General features: G+C 43.0%; 2 protein-coding genes and 1 long non-coding RNA gene across 3 annotated transcripts in view; 1 reads left to right on the top strand and 2 right to left on the bottom strand.

Moving 5' to 3' along the window:
* Positions 1-721: 721 nt before the first annotated feature.
* Positions 722-999, top strand: LOC144135112 (uncharacterized). The gene is made up of 2 exons (XR_013315377.1): positions 722-865; positions 967-999. It is a non-coding gene; the product is annotated as an uncharacterized LOC144135112 (long non-coding RNA).
* Positions 1,000-3,524: 2,525 nt separating this feature from the next.
* Positions 3,525-6,771, bottom strand: LOC144134243 (uncharacterized). Its single transcript, XM_077667201.1, has 4 exons — positions 6,506-6,771; positions 5,535-5,732; positions 3,930-4,141; positions 3,525-3,545 (listed from the first exon to the last, which is right to left on the bottom strand). Exons 1-4 carry the CDS (start codon positions 6,573-6,575, stop codon positions 3,525-3,527), a joined length of 501 nt encoding a protein of 166 aa, XP_077523327.1. The 5' UTR covers positions 6,576-6,771.
* Positions 6,772-8,231: 1,460 nt separating this feature from the next.
* LOC144134244 (BPTI/Kunitz domain-containing protein-like) overlaps positions 8,232-23,755 on the bottom strand; it is a 79,932-nt gene continuing 64,408 nt past the window's right edge. The window contains exons 2-4 of the mRNA XM_077667202.1: positions 15,385-15,576; positions 14,647-14,842; positions 8,232-8,304 (exon numbers count right to left, since the gene is read on the bottom strand). Of these exons, the coding sequence (XP_077523328.1) occupies positions 8,232-8,304; positions 14,647-14,842; positions 15,385-15,576 (461 nt within the window). The remainder of the gene's footprint in view (positions 8,305-14,646; positions 14,843-15,384; positions 15,577-23,755) is intronic.

A 23,755-nucleotide genomic window follows, 5' to 3' on the forward strand; every position in this document is an offset into this window, starting at 1 on the left:
GTTCAGCTCATTCGTATTCGTTCGCGTCGTGTACGTGCTGTCATTTTATTTATTTCCCCGCGGTGCTACGAACGTACAGTCACAAGATTACTTGCCCGAAAGACGCGGGTTCGATCCCGGCCGCGGCGTTCACATTTCGATGGAGGCGAAATGCTGGAGGCCTGTGTATTGTGCGACGTCGTTGCACGCTGAAGAACGCCAGGTGGTAGAAATTTCCGGAGCCTTTCACTACGGCGTCCCACATAGCGAAATGTGTCTCTTCGGAATATGCGATCGAGGCCCAGCATTTTGTTTTAGTACTGCTTTATAATGTAGCTTTGTACTCCATGAAGAGTGTAGCTTCGTTCTCCATGCTCCATGAAGAGTAGCACTACATTCTAGGCGCTATATTACCACGCAATCACTGTGCAAATTCATTGCAAGGAAGGTTAGTTAATGTTTCCAATGACAGTGCATGACAAAGTTGACAAAGCTTGACCACACTTTCGAGCTGTGGCATTAAATCAACGCAGTATTCCTTTATACGTGCAGGTACCAAAAAGCCCACATAAAGACACGGAATGTGGTCGAAAGGACATTCGGTGTCTGGAAGCGCCTCTTCCCTCTTCTGGATATGGGGCTCCAGCACAAGCCGAAACAAGCTGCAGTGATCATCACAGCGTGTGCAGCCCTGCAGAACTTTGCATGTTTGATGAAGGAGCAACAGCCTCATATTGAAAGCGCTCCCATCCAGGACGCTCCACCGGCTCGCACCAGCACGACAGCAGCGAGGCGGCCAGAGCACCTGCCACCTGTTGATGCTGTCAGCGACAGCTTGTCGGGAATGCAGGCACGACGGGTGCTCATCCAGAAGAGCTTCACATAGGTAAGAAATGCACAGTCCTCAACACTGTCCCATGCATTTTGAATAAAGCATGTTTATATTGCGCACTTGCTCATGCTACCCGTATCCCAACTTTTGTGCAGGAACTAAAGAAATGTTAGAGCAATGGGAACGACTAGCAGCAGTTCAAGCGGCGGGACGAAGAGGTCGACGAAGTGCAGCTGGGGATCCTGAGTGACTCCTGAGAGTGTGCTCATCATGACGCTCTCTGATCTACGACCGCAGACCTTCACTGCGAATACACCCCTTTACACTAGAATTTTTTCTCAGCTTCGGAAGCTTTTAAGTTGCGAGCTTGTTGCATTAACAAACTGCTACTCTTCCACTTCTAGGTTCTGCATTTCTTGCTATAGTGTTCTATTTCAAATGCTATTTTTCAAGAACGCTGTATTGATCTTGCAGGAGGCGAATACCAGAAAAGCTCTTGTTGACCCTGCTGCTGAGGGTCTTAATGGCGCTCAGTTCATTTGTTTAAGAGCTGCTGCCTTGGCGGCTTTGCTTACACGCATGTGAAAAATTACCAGATTTGGTAAAGTACAACAGTTAGGCCTTAGGTGGAGCAGTCGCAGGGCTTGTGCACCTTTCCACAGAGCAAACATTTGTGTGGCTGCTTTGGTAGTGGCATGGAATTCAGGTTCCTCACAGCAAGTAGTTCTGCTACTTCGTCTTTCCTACTTTCACCTGGCTTGCACTTCAAGCTTGGGCTCTTGCATGTCTTCCATGTGTTGAGTATAAATTTGTTTTTATGTCACAATTGTAATGACAAAGAAGTGCCCATGTGGCAGCGGGACTGCTCTCGGCAAGCGCGTGCTTCGGGTTGGTGCTGCTGGAACCGTTGACTGTCTTTGAACGCTGTTCTGCGCTTTGTACTTTCTGCCCGGAAAACCCATTGCACAATCATTAATTTCAAATATCCCTTTTACAACAAAACGAGACGTTCCCAATTGCCTACATTGATGAAATTCCAGATCATTGCGAAGTTTTGTTTTCTGGCTTGCCAACAGAGGTGTGCTGTGAATCAGTTATTAAATTTCGCCCTTTTTTTTGCTGTATTGAGGTAAAAAAAACATGAGTGTATTCTTTTCATTTGGTTTGCTTTCAAGATGATGTAGAACGGTCGAACCTTCAGCTGTCACACTGGAGCCTTCTTTTCAAGGAACGATGCTCGAGTGGTTTGTTCTGCATTGTCGCTCTCTCTCGTCTCTGTTCAAAGTGGGAGTTGGTTGTTGTCATAGTATGGGGCAAAAGGTCGATTCTTTAGGTATGAAATGGGCTTCCTGACATGATCCACATGCCTCGTCCAGCTCAATCTCTTACAACAAAGTTGCATAACGGGCAGTAACTGGCACAGAGAAAGAAGCGAAGGAAGCAGCATATGTGCGGAGAGGATTCCAGGCATTGTTGTGTCATGGTGAAACATACCAACCTACAGTGTGTGACCTGTGAGCATTTTTAATTTCCAAGTGTAAAGGTCATGGTCGTACATAAAACTCCTGTAACTGTTGCTAAGGCTACACAATCTGTCTGCGAGCAGTTGCACTCAATATTCATTGTCCTCGAGCCAAATGCACCTGGTGTTTGTTAGGTGCCTTGCTTTGCATGGCTGAATACAAACCCTAGATCATAAAGTGAGTCGTCATGAGCCAACACCAACAGTTAGTCGAGATCATTGTGTGCGGGCACTACTGATGTTTGGGAACGCCTTGCTGCCGCAGTCATGGTGGACCACTGAAAGATAATTTATGACCCCAGTAGTGTTTGCAACTTTTTGTTTTGTGGGTTCAATGAATGGTTTGTGATATGACTAGGTGGCTACTTCTAGCTCGCAAGTGTTGTAGTGAAATCTTTTACATGCAAACACTTGGACTAGCGGTTCTTTTGATTTGTACATGCAGTTACTGGTTGGCTGTCACAGCTTAAATCTGGCTTTGCATTTGAGCCGGCCTTCTTGGAACTGTGCTGATTCCACTCATCGAGAACTGGCATGTTTTGAAATTGTTACATGGTTCGGCGGGGTTCGAAATAGCAGAACGTGGGTGCCATCAGCAAGTGTTTTTTTGATGCATGCTTCTTTATAGTCTTTTTTTGTCATGCCTAGTGCGGCTTGTCACAGGAATGTGGTGGCCATATTTTTGAAGCAATAGATTACTTCAGCAAAGCGGGAGGCTGTGGCATTGTATTGACTCAAGCTATGGGCCCACCTTGTAGACAGCATAGGAGGAATCGCATTCTTTAAGGGTTTCGGTTCTTGAGTAGGAGGCACTAGCTGCGAGGGTTTAGGTTAGATGAGACAGCAAAGATAATGGAAGGAGTAGAGAGCGGTGTTGGCCTTTGAGCATTTATGTGGTGTTGACTTGCGTGAGCCAATATTGTTGACTTTTTATAAATGGAAACTTTAACAATGTGGCCTGCAATTTTCTCTACTGGTTGGTTTTGCAAGCAATGCCAGGGGAGGTTTTTACTTCCTAGAGCAGCCATATTTGTAGCATACAGCAATGCGTATTTCTATGAATAAATTGCTGTTTGCATCCAAAGATCCATATAGCCATAGCAGCTTAAGTACCACGCAACCATCCTACCTGCCTCCTGCTATGCGATAGCTTGTCAGACTTGCATGCAAGGTGGTGACGGGGCTGTATGTCTATTCCCACCGAGTCATGTACTTAAAACGGTACATGTGCAAATGAAGTGTAGTTATGTGGATTTGCCACATAATATTTGTGCAAGCATTCACACAGCATTCCAGTTTCATTCAGCCATAGGCACCGTTTATTATGGTGCCTCTCGCAGCCTACGAAGCTGTTCAAGTTTGATTTGTTTTTCAATTTCTAAGATTTCCAATTCCAATTTTTTTTTTCTGGATATCAAGGAGTTTTTTCTCCTGCCGCTCTTGCAGAATACTGTTGTGGTCCTCTCGCATCAGCTGCAGACGCAGTCCATGCTCTTCGCGCAGTAAGGCCGCTCTATAGTCGTTCTCATCTGCCAGAGACCTTTCTAAAAGGGCCATCCGCCCTCTTGGAGCCCTGCCAGCGTCACCGGTGGCCACTGCTTCAGCAGTAGTGGGAATAGCGGCAGCTCCAGAAGCAACTGTAGCACTGGTGCAGCCTGGTGCAGCTGTGCTGGAAGCATCAGCAGGTTGCACAGCAGGAAAAAAGAGATTGCTCTCCTGCTCAATTGCTTCTGGAGTTGCCCCACTCTTACCAACAGCAGCCGCTGGTGACTGCGGCTCATCCACGAGCGGAGGTTCCCAGTCGTCTTCTGTAATAAAGAAAAGGTAAAAATTAGTTGGACAAATCTAAGCTTACAACACATTAGCTGTCTGCCTCAACAGCACAGATTGTTGGGTCAATTGGTGAAGAGACATTATAACGAAAGCTTTATAATGTTCTTATATAAGGCACCACTTGCCCTTCTCGGCGCCAAATAGCTGCCGTTGTTTCTGGGGGCCCCAGTTTAGTCATTGTTTTGTTCTGCCATATTCCTCACCTTTCACTCTGAATTATGCCTGATGACCTCACTTTATTTTTTTCTGCTGATACAGTAGTGATAGTCACGCAGGCCCCGAGTTTTACACATGTGGTTATCCTCTAACTCTGCACCTGCAGCTTTTTTGCTCATTCAATGGGTTTCTTTTCAATTTTAGTATATTTGCTAGTTTGTACTCATGCGTGTCCTCTGGCCCAGGGTGCCAGTTATACGCCCTTTCTTCAAAATCATCAGCGTCTAGAACTTTGTCAATGCCAATGAACGCCGACAGCTTTCACTTTGTATATCCTGGAGTAGCTGAGCTAATCCACTTTCATTTTTTTGCAAAGGTTTCCTTGTAATGCCTGCCTGCTTGCTTCGCCGCATATATGCGACACAAATGCCAAGGTGAGGCATACAAGAAAGGTGACAAATACTGCAGCCTGAGCCTGAGGGCTACAGAAAACATGCGCTTCGAGTGAAACCTCTGCATTGCAAAACTAACAATTTCCTTGAAACTAGCAGCCAAATTCGAAAAGGCTTTGAGCATTACACATAGGCAAGCTGCACCATTATTCACAACAAGAATGTTGTTACCTTATCCCTGGAGCACCATCATGTACAAGTACACAGAAATATGAAAATTTATGTGAAGGAGTGCATGCATAATGAAACTGCATTAAAGTTGGCATTCGTTTGAAGTGAGGCAGGAATGGCAAACAAGACTCAAAAACATCATCAGGAGAGAATGTCATAATGAATGCAGTTCAGTTGCAGCACTGAATGCTTGCTCCCTCGGTGTCCGACGGTTAACCAACTCCTCGCCTTCCGCTACAGGAACACAGCATACCACTCACATGAATATAAGCCGTCAAGTCAAAATGCCTTCAGAGTGCTGTCCAACAACATGCAGCTTGGAGCAGGTCATCCTTTCGCACTGTCAACGAATGCAGCCTTTATCTGCACAAACATTCAGCCAACCACATGTAGAGCAGCTTTCCACAGTGTTGTATTAAAGTAGATTTTTATAATTTGTTGTAGATGAACTGCACAGTCCTCATAGCAGGTTCAAGGCAATAAAAAACATTGAAACAGCGTCAATTGACAGTACACGCTCCGTTGTCATCAAAGGAATATAAATAGAGGGAGTGCTGTTTTTCTACAACATGCAAAGTGCTTTCTTTACCTGCATAATGGAATTCTTCATTGCCTGCTCCATCCACCATTGGCTGCAACAATCTTATAACAGGCAAACTTGCCACTGGTGGCAGGTCGATGCCTCCATCAGAGTCAGTCTGGTTGCCTACCCTGGTCATTATGTGGCTGGCAACAGCAATGACTTGCTCACTTTGAGCGCTCACAGTGCATTGAGCTGACCCTCCTCCTGAAAAGAAAAAAGACACCGCACACAGTGAAGCTACTCTTAATTTATAGACAATGCGCCATTAAAATATTTTGTTCATGAAGTGCCAAACATAAGCAACCAAAGGCACACCAATGCATGCAACTGTGTGTTGTTTTCACTACGTTTTTGTGCCACCCGTCCCAGCAGTGCCAGGAATGAGTAAAGGTAGGTAGCTGTATGTACAGCCTTCCGGATTTTCAATAGTACCAAGCAACTGTAAATAGCGCGGCAAGTTTCCTCATGAACATAAAGGTCGCCAGTGTAGACACCGTCTGGTCTACGGTGCACCCAATTTGGCTTCGCGGCGCGATAGTATGCGAATGGTACCAACTCCGAGCAAAATCGTCCGTTGTCAGTTCGCTGCTGGCCAGGCGCGAGCCCTCCGTCCCACTGCACTGCCCGCTCATCATAGTCTTCTATGCAGCAGAAATCGCATGCCTTCGCACTGACTTGAATGTAGCAAACATTCTCTGTAGTTTTTAAAAATTACGGAGGCTGTACAGGATACTGCTTGGGCATTATTTACACGATTAACGCAGGCTGCATTCATCTGCGTTTGTAAATAAGGCAGAGTACACTGCACCGAAACGTTATTACGTGCCCATTTACGTGTTATCACACTGTTCCTGAAAAACTATGCATTCCAGTACACGTTGCTTACGCCGACCGAAGTAGAATAATCATGCCCTTATCCATGGCATACAAAGCATGCAGGAACAAACATTTGTAAACGGCCTGCAAGCCGCGCTCACCTGTCTTGTGGCGATCTCTCTTTTTCCTCGCGTCCTCTTCCTTCGACTTTTGTTTAGGTTGGCCCAGCATTTCTTGAGCTGATTGGGGTCACGTCGGGTCACACCGTGATTGCTGTTAAACAGCCCGGCAATTTCCTTCCAAGCGGCGTTTTTTTTTTTTTGCCAGCGACGACATATCGGTTTTTTTGCACTCTAATATATGCCGACGTGCGTTAACAAAACACAATAACAATTCCTTTTCCTCGAACGTGAACTGAGGCGCTGGTCTCCGCTGGGAGCAGGAAAAGCATGAGAAAAACTGGCTATGGCTCAACTAGGATTGGCTCAATGTGGAGCACGTTGCCAGCCAAAAACGTCAATCAAGTGGAAGCAGCGGGTAGCACTGAAATGTAGTTTTTATTGGTAGCAATTTTATGCAGGTCACTCACACCTAGTGCCTGTTTATGACTGCTGAACGAGATGCGTTGTTTTATAGGAGCAAAATGGGCATTATTATAATAGATTGTTCAATACTCTCATCCCCAGACGAGCAATGCGCCCTCGCTTTCAAGCACGCGCTTAACTTGACGAAGCAAGTCAGGTTGAGCATCTATGAAACACGAAACCCAACTTGGCCGTTCTGAAGCCGCCTTGGTGCTTCGACTCGACTTGCCGAAGTTGAGTCAAAGCGCGAGCCAAGTTACATTTCTGCATTCGGGGGTAAGCGTCCCAGGAAGGACAGAAATCTATTTACGACAATCGCCATCGTCACGTCGCCTTCGAACCGGGGTCGCTCGTTCTTCTGTGGTCCCCTTCCCACCGCGCTGGTCTCTCTGAGAAACATTTGTCCCCTACCAAGGCTCTTATTTTGGGGTGCGTAAGGTCACCTGCGTCACGTATGAAGTTGCTCCTCATACGCCCGCATCCTCATGTAGTCCACCCACCGATATTGTTCATGTTGTTCATGCACCTCATGTCCTACGACGTCGCTCCTCTATCATCGGCCAAACGCCAGGACGGCACTCGTGCCGCCGGGGGTCATGTTAGGACGAAGTGGAGGATTAAGTGGCCACTCGCGTGAAAAGGACGAGAGAAGAAGAGGTTAATGTGGCTCCTAGTTCGCGTTGGTGCTCCCTGCTAGGAACTATTAATCCCCTAATGCTTGTTTATAAATGTAAATAGTATTTCCACATAACATCAACATTTCTTGTTCCCTTTATTTCAAAAATTGTTGAAAAACACTTCAACTTGAAGTTTATTCACTCTTCAGCGTGAGAGGACATCGAGAGGAAAAAGTTCCTAGGAGCTTGACAGACTCTCGAGCCCTCTAATACATTGTAATAATAAAGTAATATTGTAATGGACGTTGTAATAATATATATTGTGATTATCTTCAACACAAAGAAGAGGTGGGAAGTACAGACGCTACATTTAGGCAGCCTATTTTTGCCGAAGTAAATAAATTTATTTGCTTTAGCCACGTGAAACTTAGATGGTTTATTCAGAACCTCTAAATGCGTTCCAATTTCATATTCAGAGCTGTTTTAAGCCTTTAGTGGCTGTGTCGCCTTTTCATTGTCTTCTAGGCGAGTTCTTTCCACCCTAAGAATGAGAAAAAACATTTTTTCAGGTGATGTGAAACATCATTGTTGGTGTTGTTTTTCGAAACATTGGTGTGCCTTACGTCGTCGAGAATAGGTAAGGTTATTGTCAAATATGCACTTAAAATTTTAAAATTTCTTATTTTTCACATTTGTCCAAGGAATACATAGAGAGCACTCACTTTGGTTGTGTTATTCTGGTTGCGAATAGGAAATCCGCTGTAATGTAAAAAAATAAAGGGGGTTTGTAAAAAACAAAACAATGGCCTTTAAACCATGCCTTGTTGAGAAATATATACCTCAAAAATCCACATACTGACCCTGATATAAACGCCACAGTGAAGGTTTCTTGATTCGTTTTGGTCACGGTGAAGGAGGAATTATTTTTTTGCAGTGAGCCGCTGCTGCGTATCTTCACTTCAAATGTTTGTATTGGCACTTGCATGGGTACATGAGCGCAATATCACATAGACGTAGTAAAATGGACTTTAAAAAACCTGAACATTATTTATTCTAAAAGCAGAACAGTTAGCAGATGAAGACGAAAGCCGCGACAGTTTTAACTTTACAATCATGCACAATTTAGACTTCGGTCATAGATATCCGCAAGCGAATTTCCGGTCATCTCTGGCACGGTTTAGTGAGCTAAGCTCACGAAGGACGCTGTTACGCCGTTACGTTGAGGAAAAACAGTAGAATAGGCAAGTTGGCATTCCTTCATAATTCTCCAAGAGTGCTTCAAAACCAGGACAGACAACGAGAGGGGACAGACACAATTTGAAGTTTCAGCGCCGTGTGTCCCCTCTTGTTCTCTGTCCTGGCTTTGAACCGCTGGTTGAAAATTATGAACCCATCAATTTCACACGGCGCGAATGAAGACTTCAACCGAACATGTAATATTTTATGTTTGTTGGCTTGATTCGCATTTATACTAACATTCGTTCGAAGTAGGGAAGGCTATTGAATAAATTATTAAAGCTCGGATAACGGGATAACGTAGAAATTTAACTTCTCAAAAAAATTTCCTACAACCTGATCATCTCCGCGAAAACTCTGGAAGACAATTCCCCCAAATAAATTTTTCTGCGAATGGAGCTGAAGTTGTGCAGCGGAAACTATCTTGATTTCTACCCTGCGTTATATAGTCCCAATTGCAGTTTTATATTTGCCCTAAAACATAATATCTTAGCATAATCGTGACATAAGCGAATTTCTATCACTACTGCCAAATTTCAACGTTAAAAAGTCAATGTAAAAAGCAGTTTTCTTGGTTACTAAGAAATTTCTAGGTACGTCTGGCTATAAAAACCTTACACAGATGGCGCCAGCGACGCTAGCTACAGAGTGAAGCTTCCACTCAGGATGCAAGGCGCCAAGTTCTCATGCGCACCACCGTGCGGCTGAACTCCTTCGCAGGATAACAATGTGGTGAATACTCCGCCCCATCAGTACCCTTTCATTGCCTTCAAAAAATGTCGCCTGGTATAGAATTAATATCTTCAGTGCTTAGAGGCATAGAAAAGTATTAACGGAGGCCTTATCACGATTACAATTATACCAAGTATTCCTAAACGTGCACGACCCCGTCAGCTGTGAAATCATAGCGGAATCAAGTCGACAGTGACTGTCACCCTTGCCAGTGGTCTGAGTGGGCGGCACCGTGCGATCTGAAAAGGTAATGGCCGACCAATATGGAGCGAACTTTCACAATGAAGTTCGGGCGGCCAGCACCAGCTAGGCGGAACGCCGGTGTGCAGTCGCCGTGCTGCACCATATGCGGCGAAAATTAGGCGGCCGCAGTCAGGCTGGCTGTCGAAGCGGGGTGATTCTATATACTCAGTAAAATGCCGGGAAGAGAAGCTTCGCAAATGAAATTAAGGCATCATTTGACCACTAGCGAAAAGGAGGACGAATTAATGTCTGTGATGCATTTCTGGAACGATATATTTAAACTTTTTGAATTTTTATGCTTAGTGATGTGAAACAACGCGTATGGCTAAGCTTAGCAGCTCTGAAAATGCCGAAGCAATCCGAGAAATGGACCCTTTTCATCGCTAAAATATTGAGGTGTGGACAGCTTCAAACGAAGAGAAAGCTTCGTGCGCCTTTCGTTTGCAAATAACGTGAGATACTGTGTGAGGGCAACGTCGGATTGGCGGTAAAGCGAGAGGCCCCGCCGGGCGGGCGCTGCCATGTTGCTCAAACGTAGAGAGGCATGTAGAAGCGGACGGAAGACAGACGCGATTGCGCCCTGATTGGTACGCATTGACAACACGCATTGGGCGCTTGTACCGAGCTGGTGAGAGCCCGGCGAACATACTTAGCCCTGCTTGTTCGACGGCGAAGAGCCGCCTACCGCTGGACTGATGCGGCCATGTGGCCGTTCGCATGATTCTTGCAGGAAAATGGCTCCATATGGGTCAGTCTTAATATGGTTTGGAGAGGCCTAGCGCGCGTCACTCCGCTAAAATGGCAACCCGATAAGTGGCTGCTGGAATTGCTCTGTTGGCCTCTTGACATCCGACGCAGTTCGCCAACGTGTTTTGCCACATCCGCCCGTTTTAGCACCCCCCCCCCCCACCCTATAAGAGCCCGCCGTTTGGACAGGTGACATTCATACAGAACAGGTGAAAAATCCCATGATATAGTCATAACGTAGCATGGGGGCGCGGCAGTTTTCAGAAGAGTGATGCAGGGAAAAAAATTTGGCGTTTTGACATTGCTAACCATAAAATATTGCACGAAAGCGCGTTTTTCCAATTGGACACCAAGACCACGTGCCTGAAAGTACCGGTTGAAAGCACCGTTCTTTTCGTTTCGTGACTTGCGCACAGCTGGAAGTTGATGAAAACGACGACGTGGAACACGAAGCGCGAGAATGTGTTGCAGTTTGAAGAATTTTCCGCTGTTTTCCACGAAGGCAGAAGGAAGGCCAGGGCAGAACACATTGAAAGAACACTAGCGGGGAAGGATAACACATTCTACACGGACGCAAGCGCTATGGAAGTAGCGAGCGGCAGAAGCAAATAAATAGGTATACGGCAGTGGTAGTAAACAAAGATGGGGAACTAACCTCCGGGGCATCCACGGAAATCTGGAGTATAACGGACGCCGAGGAGTTAGCCGTAGCGCTGGCGGCAGCAAAAGGATATAGGGAGAACAAATCATTGAATATTCTCACGGACTCAAAAGAGACCTGTCGAAATTATACGAAGGGCAGAATTAGCAAAGCTGCTCTTAAGGTGCTCCGAGAGTGCAACCTCTCAGAGAGCATAACAGTCCAACATAATTTAATCTAGATACCTGCGCACGAGGGCATAAGGGGCAATGAGGCGGCGGATGGTCTAGCTCGAGCTTTTTGTTTCCGAGTCGGACAGCAGCAGGAGAGCCGTGGTCTGAGCGCCATGATCCTCGGGGAGAGCTATTCAGAACTACTCCAACAACACAGAGGGGTGAGATATAAATATCCGCCCCCGCATAAAGCACTAACCAAGGAGGAGGCAACAGATTGGCGTAGATTACAAACAGGTTCCTTCCCCAACCTCTTTATATACAACAAGATGTTCCCAACGCAATATAGGGGCACATGCCCGTGGTGCGGGGCCACACCCACACTATTTCACATAACATGGGAATGCGAACGAAACAACGCATTCCGAGAACACAAACCCCCGAGTGCGGAGCACTGGGAGAGCCGGCTCGTCAGCCGCGAGCTCGCCGTCCAAAAGAGGATGGTAGAGCACGAAGAGATGCAGCCAAACTCAGAGGAGCCCTGGACTGAGGGACCACCCTTTGCTGAAGAAGCCTTCCCTGCAGCGCAGCGTGAAGACAGCGACACGCGAAGCAAGCAAGAAGACTTCTGATCGCCTAAATACTTATGATTCAATAAAAGTTTTCCTATCCTATCCTATCCGCTGTTTGGATCTGCACCAAACCCTGGCAAACGCCTCGCCGTGGGTATGTGCCACCGCTTTTGAGACATCAACAAAAACAAGACGCGTGATCGGCTACGGCGATAGCATAGTGCTCTCATGCAGTGGCCAGCGAAGCTGATTTGTTCCCGCCGCCGCGTGTTCGAAGCCCAGCCGCGGCAATAGCTATATCTATATCATTTCTCGAGGTTATCTTTTGGCACGCTTATTTAAAGTCTAGCTTATTTCCCGCCATTTCCCACATCACTTGACTAACTTCTGAGGCTTACCACACACCGGGATTTTCCAGGTTAAGAGTGCAATAGTTCTTTCGCACTGAAAGGGGAGGTTTTTTCACTGCAACGAGCAGGAAATTCTACAACTGGACCGCGCAGTGTTGTCGCTGTTTAAACGCGGACCTCGTGGTCTTGTCCTTCAAATACGTGCAAAGATTTTCCTTCGCATTCTTAAACTTAAATCTGTCCGATTTCGCAAAGGCATGTCTCTCTAGCAAAGTGAAGAGCAACGCAATGCAGCCGTTGAAGCCTACTGCAACACTTAATAACACTGATAAAAAGATTTATTTAATAATGTGCGCACTGAGTAACCTTTATGTTTGCATTTTATTTTCTTTACTAATGTGCGCGTAAAAATTACAAGCCGACCGGAGACCGCTTCGAAGGTGTTTGGTTCTTCCATTTCTTTCAGTTTGGTTCCAAGCTAGAAGCACAATGCTTACAAACCTTCCAGGGTGTCACTTTGGATATACATCAGCTGTCTATATTGACCAAAGATTAAGATTGATTATAATTGCGGGGAACCTTTTTAGCGCAAAACGAAAAGACCGCAGTAGCATTTCGGTGGTCATTAACCCCGTGGCAGGAGTCAAGAAAATAAACATTATTGCTGTCACCTCACCCTACGAAACAGAATGAAATCTTAAGAAGGAAAGCGGCTCTTAAATCCGAAAATATGGCCGCAAAATTCACTTCTTGAAAATCTGTCCACTTTTATCACCCATTTTTTTTGCTGTCCCTAAACTTCATTGCTGAAACTGACCGAGAAGTGATTTTATTAAATTGTTTCGTGATTCGCGATCGGTGAACATTGCTGGGAAACGCTCGAATGAAGGGCGTTTTTCTCCGTTCCGGTTTACTGTCTAGATACTTGCCCTGCAGATTAGAGTTCTCACCTATTCTGTCTATTTTTACCGTGTTTGATTCGTTGCGCTCAAAGGAGCATAGAATAGGTCCAGGCAATCTTTTTGTTTTTTGAAATTTGGGAATTTTAAATTTCTTTTGTGAAAGTATGTCTTACTCTAGATATGGGGGGGTCAACGGACACCGCGTTGCAAAAATTAAAAACAGAAGTTTGTACCTGAGCGAAACGGAAATTGAAGAACGTCTTGGCCTGTTGTACGCCACTAAAAATGACATAAATCTTGAACCAGCGTTCTGCCTCATTTTTAGACTCTACACTCTTTTCAGAAAAAAAAGAAGAAGAGAAAATAGATTAAGAAACAATTTTCGAAAGATGTAACAAAGAACTCTGTGAAAATAGTACCTTTTTTTTCTGATTTCCGCAGAAATGGTACTGTAAATATATTAGGAAATGAAATTTTTTTTTGTAGAAAGCCCTGATTCCCCTGGAAGGCGACCGTTGGCGTACACTCACGCTGTCGTTTAATGACGGAGTGAGAGAGCGAACAATCAATTCACTTTCGATATTGATTGGATTCAATCTTTAGTCATTTTCAAAGGTTTTTCCTTTTTATCTGGCCTATCATTCAGTGTGGGGCAATTGAACTGCTGTTTTAGTTAGCATTTCTTTCGGTCGGTCGAAAACTTTCTCGAGAAACTCCAGCTTTTCAGTAAATAATTAAGTAGGGAATGCAAATGTGAAACGAATATTTCTCAATGCAGTCTCAGGGCCAAAGTATAAACGAACGGCAGTTGCACTTTTGTTATGTAATTTTCTTGACAGCCGCCTATTTAAGGCTCCGATAAAAACCATCAACCAATCCTAAATGTTTGATGCTTTGCTGGTGCCTTTGAAATAACCCATGCCTGTTCACATGTAACAGCCCGGAGCAAGCGTTTTGCATGAACACTAACTTGTCGTTACAACTAGATAGCGTCCCGGTACTATTGCATTGTGTATGTGGTTATTTCCTGTTACCAGAACGGTTATGCGGAAACAGAGGGGCGAGAAAAAATTACATGCAGCCCCGTTACTGTAAAGACATCTTTAAATATAACTTAAAAATCACTCTCACGTCGCTGTAATACACGCACGTCTAAACTTCCATCCGTGATTAACAAATGCATCGAAATAACTGCGGGGTAAGGTAGGACTGGATTATTATTTATTAACAATTTTCGTATACTGATACAGAAAGGAACCAACGGCAACACGACACGGCATGAGAAAAGCGAAACACTCGACAAGTGCATCTTTGTTCTCTTTCCCTCCGTACGCTGTAGCTAGTTCATTAAAATATCAGCCATGCATGAACAGCCCGGCAATTTCAATGGTGTTCGAAATTTCCGGAGCTCTTCACTATGGCGTCTCTCATAGCCTGAGTCGCTTTGCGACGTTAAACCCCAAAAACCAAATCATATTTGACGGGAGTCGCTGTGCATGCACTCACCTGCAATGAAATATGCAAAGTGTTCTCGTGCTGAACGAGTTCTTTTCCATCTCCGCTCCTGCGTTCTCGCACATTGAATACTCCTGGCAAACTCTTGATGTTGAGTTGTAGAAGAATCTTTTCATTTCTCTGTTGTAGTTTTGCCCAGCGCACAGACCCGGGTGAGGAGGCATTCCGCATATATCCAGGGTTTCACCTACCAGGGTAGAACAGTTGAATGACGCCAGTGTGTTTATTTTAGGATCTACGAAGTCTATACGAGTGTAGTTCGTTTTTCTTGCAGCCGGGTAGAGAGTGTCATGGCTTATCTAATATACTTTGTGACGATTATTTTAAAAGATTAAAAGGCGCCCCTATGCGGAATAGTTGTTATCTGGTTGTTCTTAATACCTGAAAGACAAAAGCTCTTGCCATATTCATATTCACTGGAAGACAAATTTGCTTCTTCTCCTGATGACATTTATAAATTATCGTTCTTTGGTGGTTAGCTTTCAGCGCAAGCATATCAACAGCAGAGAACTATGATTTTACGGTGAAATTTCTTAGTAGCAAGGTCGTATCTGCTCCGAGAGGGTTCGTGAGTGAACATTTGTGTTCGCTTTTCTAGGATACCATTTCTCGCAAATAAATATTGTTCAGTATTCTTGTTTTTGCTGTCCAGCAACAGAAGTCGGAAACTGTGAAAGAGGCAAGCCTGTCACATCAAACAATGCAAAATCACCAAACCAGTGTACGTACTTTGGTTGCACTTCATCGCGCAGTCAATTCGTTTCTCATAGACATCCTCCTTAAGGCACCCGTTCCATCGAAACTGCTGGCAACGGCGTGATGTCGTATTGTAAAAATATCTTGGGACTTTTGCTTCGCATCGAGGTTCATATTCTATTAGCGGTATCTTGCAGGCTCCATGATTGGCCACCTTTCGTTGCTCTGGAATAAAACCAATGATGAAGTGATCCCAGAATTACGGGCGCGCGTAACATTACCAGCACTGAGTTTTGTTTTTTTCGTTCAACATACCTGGTCACAATTGATATTTGGTAAAGCATAACACGTTTTCGATCTATAGACGCTCAGTTTAGTTCGTGCAGCACGATGCTCACCATAAAAGATTTGTATTTATGTACTTGCACATAATATGTCGTGTTTTTGTGCCATATGCTTGACCGTTTTTTTTTGTACTCGTAGAGATAATACTTCATTAAGGGCAAAGAGTATCTTCCATTTGTAACAAATTTTATACAATGTGCGAAATTATGAAACACAAGCGTAAGACAATATTAGCACCTAGACCAAAAGTGCAGCGGGTAATCTATGCTTTCAGGAGAAGGCTTTCTAGACTTACAAATTTTCAGAGCTCTTTATTTCCTATTTTGCAGCGGCTGTTAAGAATTTACTGTTTCCTTTTTCTCTCTACGTTCAGACAACGAACAACCTGACCTTCATAAAACAAACTGAATATTTTAACGCAATCTCCTGAAATTGCTCCGCTCACTCGTATGCTGTTTATGAATGAGTGGTTAAGCGCCAATACCTTTAGAACAGAGCCACCGAATAATAGGAGAGTGCAACTAAGTTTATGGGGAGTAGGGACTAAGTTTATGGGATAAGGCTATGCATTCTTTTGTATAGGATGATGGAACTTGGAGTAAGCGGTAGTCAGTGGGTACGACTGATATCCTGTTGCAACTATACCTAGAATGTTGCTGATGGCAAAACGAAATAGCAACTATGAGCTAATGTGGTATCAGGGAGTAGTGATAATGATCAACATATAACATATACTTCTTTCGTGTGCAAGAGAAATTGCAATATATGGCGTCCCAGGCTTGAGGCACACCAGCTCTTACTTTAGGATACCGTGCCCTCTATGGAGATCAGAATGTTGCTGTGGGCCTTTCTTACTGCTTAGTTTTACAGCCCTGTGTACGCTAAGAGTGCAAATTTATGGTATAATGTGCTTACAAGTACCGAAAATTGTGCGTTTTTTTTATCAAATCGAACAGTAAATTATATTCGTTTTACATTTGAGTAAATATGAGATAAACTTTCTGGAGCACTGATTGTTCAAATTTTGTCGCAGCATGCGCGACGAGTGTGGTATTAGAAGGAGGCAATACTTTTTATACCCCTTTGAAATGACGTTTCCAGTTCTTGAGAGAGGAATATGAAAATTATCAAGTGTACTTTATTATAACCTTTATGAAAAAATATTTTTCACATTAAAGAAGTTTCGAAACTTTTCTGTCTCCCCACTTTGAACGAACAGTTAGTTGATAGCAAAATCACTAATGTGTAGAGCAGAATGAGTGTACCGAGACGAGGTTTCAATAAAAAAAATCATTCGGTCTAAAGCAATATAGACACATAATTTTGGGCGCGTTTTTTTTCCCTTAGAGTGGCCCTCAGAACTATTGTACGTGAGTCATGACATGGAATTGAGGTATTCCACCTCAATAACTTAGATTCTTATTCTCCTGTTCTTTCAGTTTCGATTTGAACAGCCGAAGGAAGGCTGTGTCATCTCTCGGCCATAATATGCCGTTACAATCGCTGCTTGTTGATTTTTTTTGCGATTACCACTTCTGCTAAAGCTTACTGAATGGCTAAGATGAATTAAAACAAAGAATCCAGAATAAATTCTGCAGGCTTTGAATGCGGCACATGAAATAAAATTGTCGGTTACTTCACTGCCATCATTCGGCTGTACATACCGCAACCAAAAGAGCATGAGAGAAAATTCAATTACAGATTATGTACCGTTTGTTTGAGCACTCCACGTGGAAGCTGATGTTTTATAATGTGCTGTGCGTCATTCTAAACACAAAATTCATTGATAAAATTTAATGCCCTACGCCTGCAGCAAGAAATATACTATCCGGTAAAAGAGTGTTATCACTACGTTTTCTGAGCATCCGCTATTTTGCCGCTTATTGCTCGGTATCAGTTTGCTCTGTTATGATGAGCTCCGTGCAGCCTCGCTACAGCGATAGTAGACCTATCTTGTAGCAGGTTTTATAAATAAACCAGAAAGTGCGAACAATCGGTAAGCTTCCAGCGGAAGGTTTAGCCAATTTTCAGGCCCGTTAAAAATATAAAAAAGGCTAAATATTATCGCGATATGGAGAACTAGGTGATTCAGCACATCATGTAAATTTTATAGTCTTTATCACGAGGCGAATGATCATTTTGCCGAAATGCGACAGAGAAGACCGATGGCGGCGGTTGAGAAATATTATTAGCAGATGAAAAATTCATAAAAATATGCACTTCAAGAGATGTGCAATTAGCTGAAAATCAGCTCCGAAGTGACGTAAACTAATTGCGAGAATAATTCTACGCCTGCCAGTTTATGTACTTGTGGCGAGATTTCGAAACGTATTATGATGAACAGCTTGCGCTTAAAAGCCCTAATACAGGTATTCGTTTTTTTTCGTCATGATGACGTTTGTAATATAAATAAAACCAAACACTGCGGAATTACAGAAGAGAAACCGAAAGAAAGAACCATTTTATTTTCTAGATATGCATACACATTAAGAATGGACCGTTGAACAAAAGCTAAGATGTTAGCTTTGAAATGCCTGTGGCCTTTGTAAAAGCCGCGTGAAAAAATAAAACATACATGCAGCAGAGGAAGGCCGCCCACGAGCAAACTGGTGTTCAATTAAGAAAAGAAACCGCAGGAAAGACCCTCATACACATTACAACAATAACGAGAAGTGATGAAGATACGGCATACAATACACATTAGGTTCCAACAAAATACATTTTATTTGTCAGACAATGGTGTGGTGATAATAACGGGAACCGCCAAAGGGTGCGTGTACGAACTCCTTGATTTAGAGTTTAAAAAACTGTGTTTAAAAAATAGTTCAAGAACGATTCTTCCAGCGTCCAACTTTCAAAAGCGCTCCTTTCGTGCCAATCACTCTTTAGTAAAGTGGTGTCGCTCACAACAAGAGTCATTTCGAACGACACAAATCGCGCTGTGTTTGCAAGCTGTGTTAACGCAGGGAGAGCAGACATAAGGTAATTGATCCATATCTTCCAACTTTTTTGTATACTGCTATAAACGTAGTGTGCCAGCCGTTAAGCGGTTACACATCTGCCTGCAACGCAAGCTACGAGTGCGCAGGCATGAATATTTTCGATGGCTGTTATATTCTTGCTTATTCCTGCCAGTTATAACAATAGTACTAAATTCAGGTCAATTAGCAAGACCTTCCATCCGTCTCTTCTACCCATTCAGGGAAAAAGAGTTGAGAATTGCTGCAACTAGCCCTGACCTTTATCTTTTGGACCAATGCAAACACATGCGCCTCATACGAGCAGCGACTCAGAAAGCGGAATCACGCATGTGCACACATATCGGCTAAGCTTAGAGGGCACATTTTCAGACTCTCACCCATAACCTATCTAAGCAGATGAACAAAGAATTTTTTGGCTTCGACATATACGACATGATGTAATTTTAAAAGATAACTTCCAGTCTCGACATGAAGTGATAAAACACGGGGGCAAACGCGAAAGAGGATATAAATACTAATGCAATTGTTAAAAATAATGACGAGCAGGAATACGAAGATAAAGAAAACCGTTTTCTTCTAATTAAATTGTGACTGTACAAAAGCGTCTCAGGAAATCACTCAGAGCAAAGATCTCAAATGTGTGTATTTTATGCGGTGTAAATATTATTCTTTACTCAAAATATATAGCACACAAAAATGATTAGGTGACCGCAATGGCTCTCTAAATTTTACACATGACCAAATATCTGCTGTTGATACTATTCTCTAGATGACTATTTCAATTGGTTGTGGTACGTACAAGGCTGTGGAGAGATAATTAATGGCGTCATGCGACCAAAAATATGGGGCAATGCTCCTACGATTATGAAAGCAGTATGATGTACGGTAAGGCTGTGGAAGGCTTCTAGAAAGAAGCCCACAGAAGTGTTATTGCCAAAATATGTGTGGGTTTCCGTACCTGAACGTGATGCTGTCACAAGAGTCAACCCGAGGAGACAAATGAGCAGACAGTGCATCGCAGTTTCCTTTCAGGCGTAGTGGCAGAAGTGAGACGAACAAAGCACCTAAAAACTGTCCCCACATTAAACTCTATTTATACTTCTCTGGGCTGTTATTTTGCTTATATCGCAGGGGGTGGCGTCCACTCCATTCTCAACAACAAATAAAGGCCGTATAAGGGCGAGAAATATCCAAAACCTTTCCACGTAACAAGCACTTGGGAAGCTTTGCACTGTAAACAAGTGAAATGGTGGCGGGCTGTGAAAGTCTCGAGAAAAAATGAATCAAACTGGAAAAGAAAAATGCCAGTTCCGTCATTATTCAGAAAGTAAAAGGCAAAATTCTCTCGCATGATTTAAAGTTCCTCTATGACGGCAGAGCAAATTTGTTTATAGATGACAACTTTAAAAAGGTAATTGTCAGAGTGAGTGACCCTTAAAATCAAAAAACAATCCAGGTTTCATGTCTTCCCAAGGCTTCATTACCCAGCGCATTAGAAGAATTGGTGGCGAAATTATTAAATATTTTCTAATATGCGTTTCCTGATAGTATGCAGACTACATTAGGAGGCCAGGCAGCTAAAATATTTGCGAAGGAGAAAGTGAGAGCGAAAGTATGAAACATGGGCAGGTGTACTTCCTTTCTTTGGCTTCCACTTATGAAGCGTGCTTTAACCATTACCAGCTTTGCTCTATCAAGGGCCTTTTGTCCAAGGTTTCCTTAATTTTATCGATACGTCTCGCTTTAACGGTTGCTCGGGGGTGAAAAGCTAACGCTTTGTTTAAAAAACAATTTCTTTGCAAAATAGCAGTTACGTCCATCAAGGAGACACAAGTAGGCTTTGCCGCATGTGAATGGGAACAAAATTTTATTAAATCCTGCTTCGTGTCTCTTTCTCCGCCAATCATACTCTGAGAAACTCAAAAAATCTGTCCTGACGACCAATCATTACGGAGAAATACATGGCCACATGCCAATGAACAAATACCAGCCCCCAGAAATGCCCGACTTTGATAGCCCCAAACAAACGCCGACCCAAATGCCTTCATTCACGGCCCGTGCCTAACATTAAATAGCCCACGCGCACTTCCTTAAAAAAAAAATCTTCCCTTCGCTACGCATAGGCGCCGTCTGGCTCTTCTAGGGCATGAACATAGTGCAAGCACTATTTACCTGATTGCCGATTTTGGGAAGAGCTGCTGAAAAGTGGCATCACCTCATAAAAGTAGCTGTTGGTTCTCAACGCATTGAAAAGGCACATATACTTTATTTTATTTATTCCAGGTGCTCTGGGTAAATTTGTCGGCATTAAAATAAAACACATCATGTTCTGGGTGAGTGAAGCCATATTAGTGCAATGAGAAATCCAACGCAAAAATCAGTAAAACATGACAAAAAAAACAGACATCGTTCGCATTTGAAGTGTTGAAAAAAATGTGATGCTAATATTTTTTAAAAGTTTCGAAATATTCAGGGCTCAAGAACCTTAATGTTCCACTAACATCGCATAATGTACGGGCTTTTGCGTTTCGCCTCCTTTAAAACGAGACCGCACGAGCGTCTTTTGGGGGAAGCAGCCGAGCACTATAACCGCTGAGTCACCGCGGCAGCTCGGTATACATTGGATTAGACCTCGTGCTTACACGGTGTATGTTATCCCTTCTAAATTCTGTCATATTTTATTGATCGATTCTTTCTTCTCTTGAATGTTCAAATTCATTATTTTATTCAACTGAGTCAGAATAAATAAAATTGCAAGCAACCTGACATTAAAAGAATAATTTGTCAGCTAGTTTTCCTTAGCTATTACTTTCGGAGTATTTCACAGCGCTATGTTCACACAAATTTGGATCTGTTCAAGAATACCGTTGAAACTCTGATTCTTTTGTGCCACTACGACCTTTGCCGTGGAATTTGGCAAATACCGTGGTTTAATAATCTTTCAAGAAACGATAAATTGAGAAAAACACTTCTATCGAAGGAGAAATTTATCGAAATCGCCACATCGAATGGACACCCACATTTTTGTGGCTGCCGATAAAAAACAAATAGTAAAAACAAACTTAGAACTTATTATTCAATGAGACCTTGCCTGTTGCAATGTTTATAAATCCGGAGCAGGCTTAGAATACAGTGATCAAGGTACACACTGCTCTAATGCTTGTATCATCTAATGGCGTTTCGTTTCCTCCAAATGAACATGCTATCCTAAGTTTTCGCTGTGGATCTTTCTACCAGCGCATTCTTTCACTGTTATCAGTGAGCTGTTTTTGATATTCTCTCCATAGATATAATTCTTCTTTACAAGGCAAGGATAAAGAGAAATATATAAAATCGCCACCCTTCCTGCTAGTGTATCGTTTCTAACATTAATCCTAAGTTTATGTATAATACAAATATGTGCAGCTCCATTGTCCTTATCAAACTCAGTTGAACCTCTAGACAGGCTGAATCGCTAATGACTGGGAAGTTGGGAGGGTGACTACGCTGCTCAAGGCAGGCAATGAAAGTTGTCCGATAACTTTCGAGCCGTATCGCTCATTACAAGTCCGCATAAAATTTTTAAATGTATCAGATACTGTTATATTCTTAACTTTAAAGAATCAAACTCCGTTAATATCAATGTTCACCTCGATTTCTGTGAGCGGTTTTATGCGAGACTGATTGCATACGTTTCACACAACACTCACTTTGAATTCTGCACCATGCGTCTTAAGCGTATTAGATACTTTAAAAATTTTATGAAGCTTATATTAATATCTCGTGAGCTTAGTTTCCTGAAAATGTGTAACCACAGCGCCCACTCTACCCTACTTGCGCGGTTACCTTGTTGCACTTCTTCATTTTAAACCCAAAGGAGTCGGTTACGGCCAATTACGTTAATTCAGATTTTGCACCTGCTTATTTTGGCGTGCCTCAGGGGTCCGTTTATGAAATTCTACACTTCAATATTTATAATTACGAGGCACCAATTTGCACGTCGGTTCAATTTGTCTTTTTGCTGATGAATTTTGTAGTTGCCGTGAAATAAATAACAATTCCGATTCTTATATTAACGTGGTGTCTTTTTTGTGCAATATGGTGGCATAAAGCTCAGTATTATTATGTGCGAGTATTTGCCTCTTTCTACTCTGTCAACTGTACCTGTACTTACCACAACAAAAGCAGCTCTTTTGAAACTCCTCCCTATGAGAAGTGCCATTGGTGCCTACGTAACCTATCTTAAAAGAAAGAAACAATCTGCCTTATGACAGAATTAACCAAAACTCTATGCTTCAGTACCAACAAGAATTTTCCCCCTCACTGAATTCACTAAACATTGTTTTATCAATTAAATTCTTCTCTGCTGAAAATTAGAAGACGCTGTATTAATCTAGAACCACGTAATGAATCACTGATTTCTATTTCGGAATTTATACAAAACCGGGGCTGAAGCTTTTGGTTATCAGCGAAGCAGTACTCCAACTGCCATGAAACGCAGTGTATCTATGTATCGGTTCGTTTTCATTACAGGGCTGTAGCTTCGGTTTCTGTTTTTTCATTACGTTTTTCACAATCACTATCCTAAACAAAAGTTATTCACAGCATCGTCATATAAACACTACACTCTGATCACCGCCGCCAAATTAGAATCATGTCTTTCTACTGGAAATGCAACTAATATTCACTTATGCCAACAAGTTGAGTCGTCCTGGACAACCGTCCTCATGTCATCGATGAACTAGCGGATAATGCTGCTTCTGCAAAGTTACAATTTCTTAGTGTGTGCATGCTGCTAACTATAAGTTTTTACCTTTCTATTTGTTCTTGTTTTTATTTAAGTTTCGATAAACCCCACTCTAATCGGCAATGCATATGTGCTGTTAGGGTAAACAAGTAATAAAAATGAAGAACTATAAGAGCATGTCCAGGTAAAGCAATCCAAGCGGCTGCGCAAACAAAACCTTTCAAACCGTAATTTCTCAAAGATCTCATGGTCTGTCAAGCCATGGTTGTGCCTTTCTGGCGCGTAACATGAGGGCTTAATGTGTTAAGTATTACTGCATATTTCTCGCTGCATGTTTTCTGAAAAATAGGTA

The sequence above is a fragment of the Amblyomma americanum genome, chromosome 5 (assembly GCF_052857255.1).
Source record: "Amblyomma americanum isolate KBUSLIRL-KWMA chromosome 5, ASM5285725v1, whole genome shotgun sequence".
Taxonomy (NCBI): domain Eukaryota; kingdom Metazoa; phylum Arthropoda; class Arachnida; order Ixodida; family Ixodidae; genus Amblyomma; species Amblyomma americanum.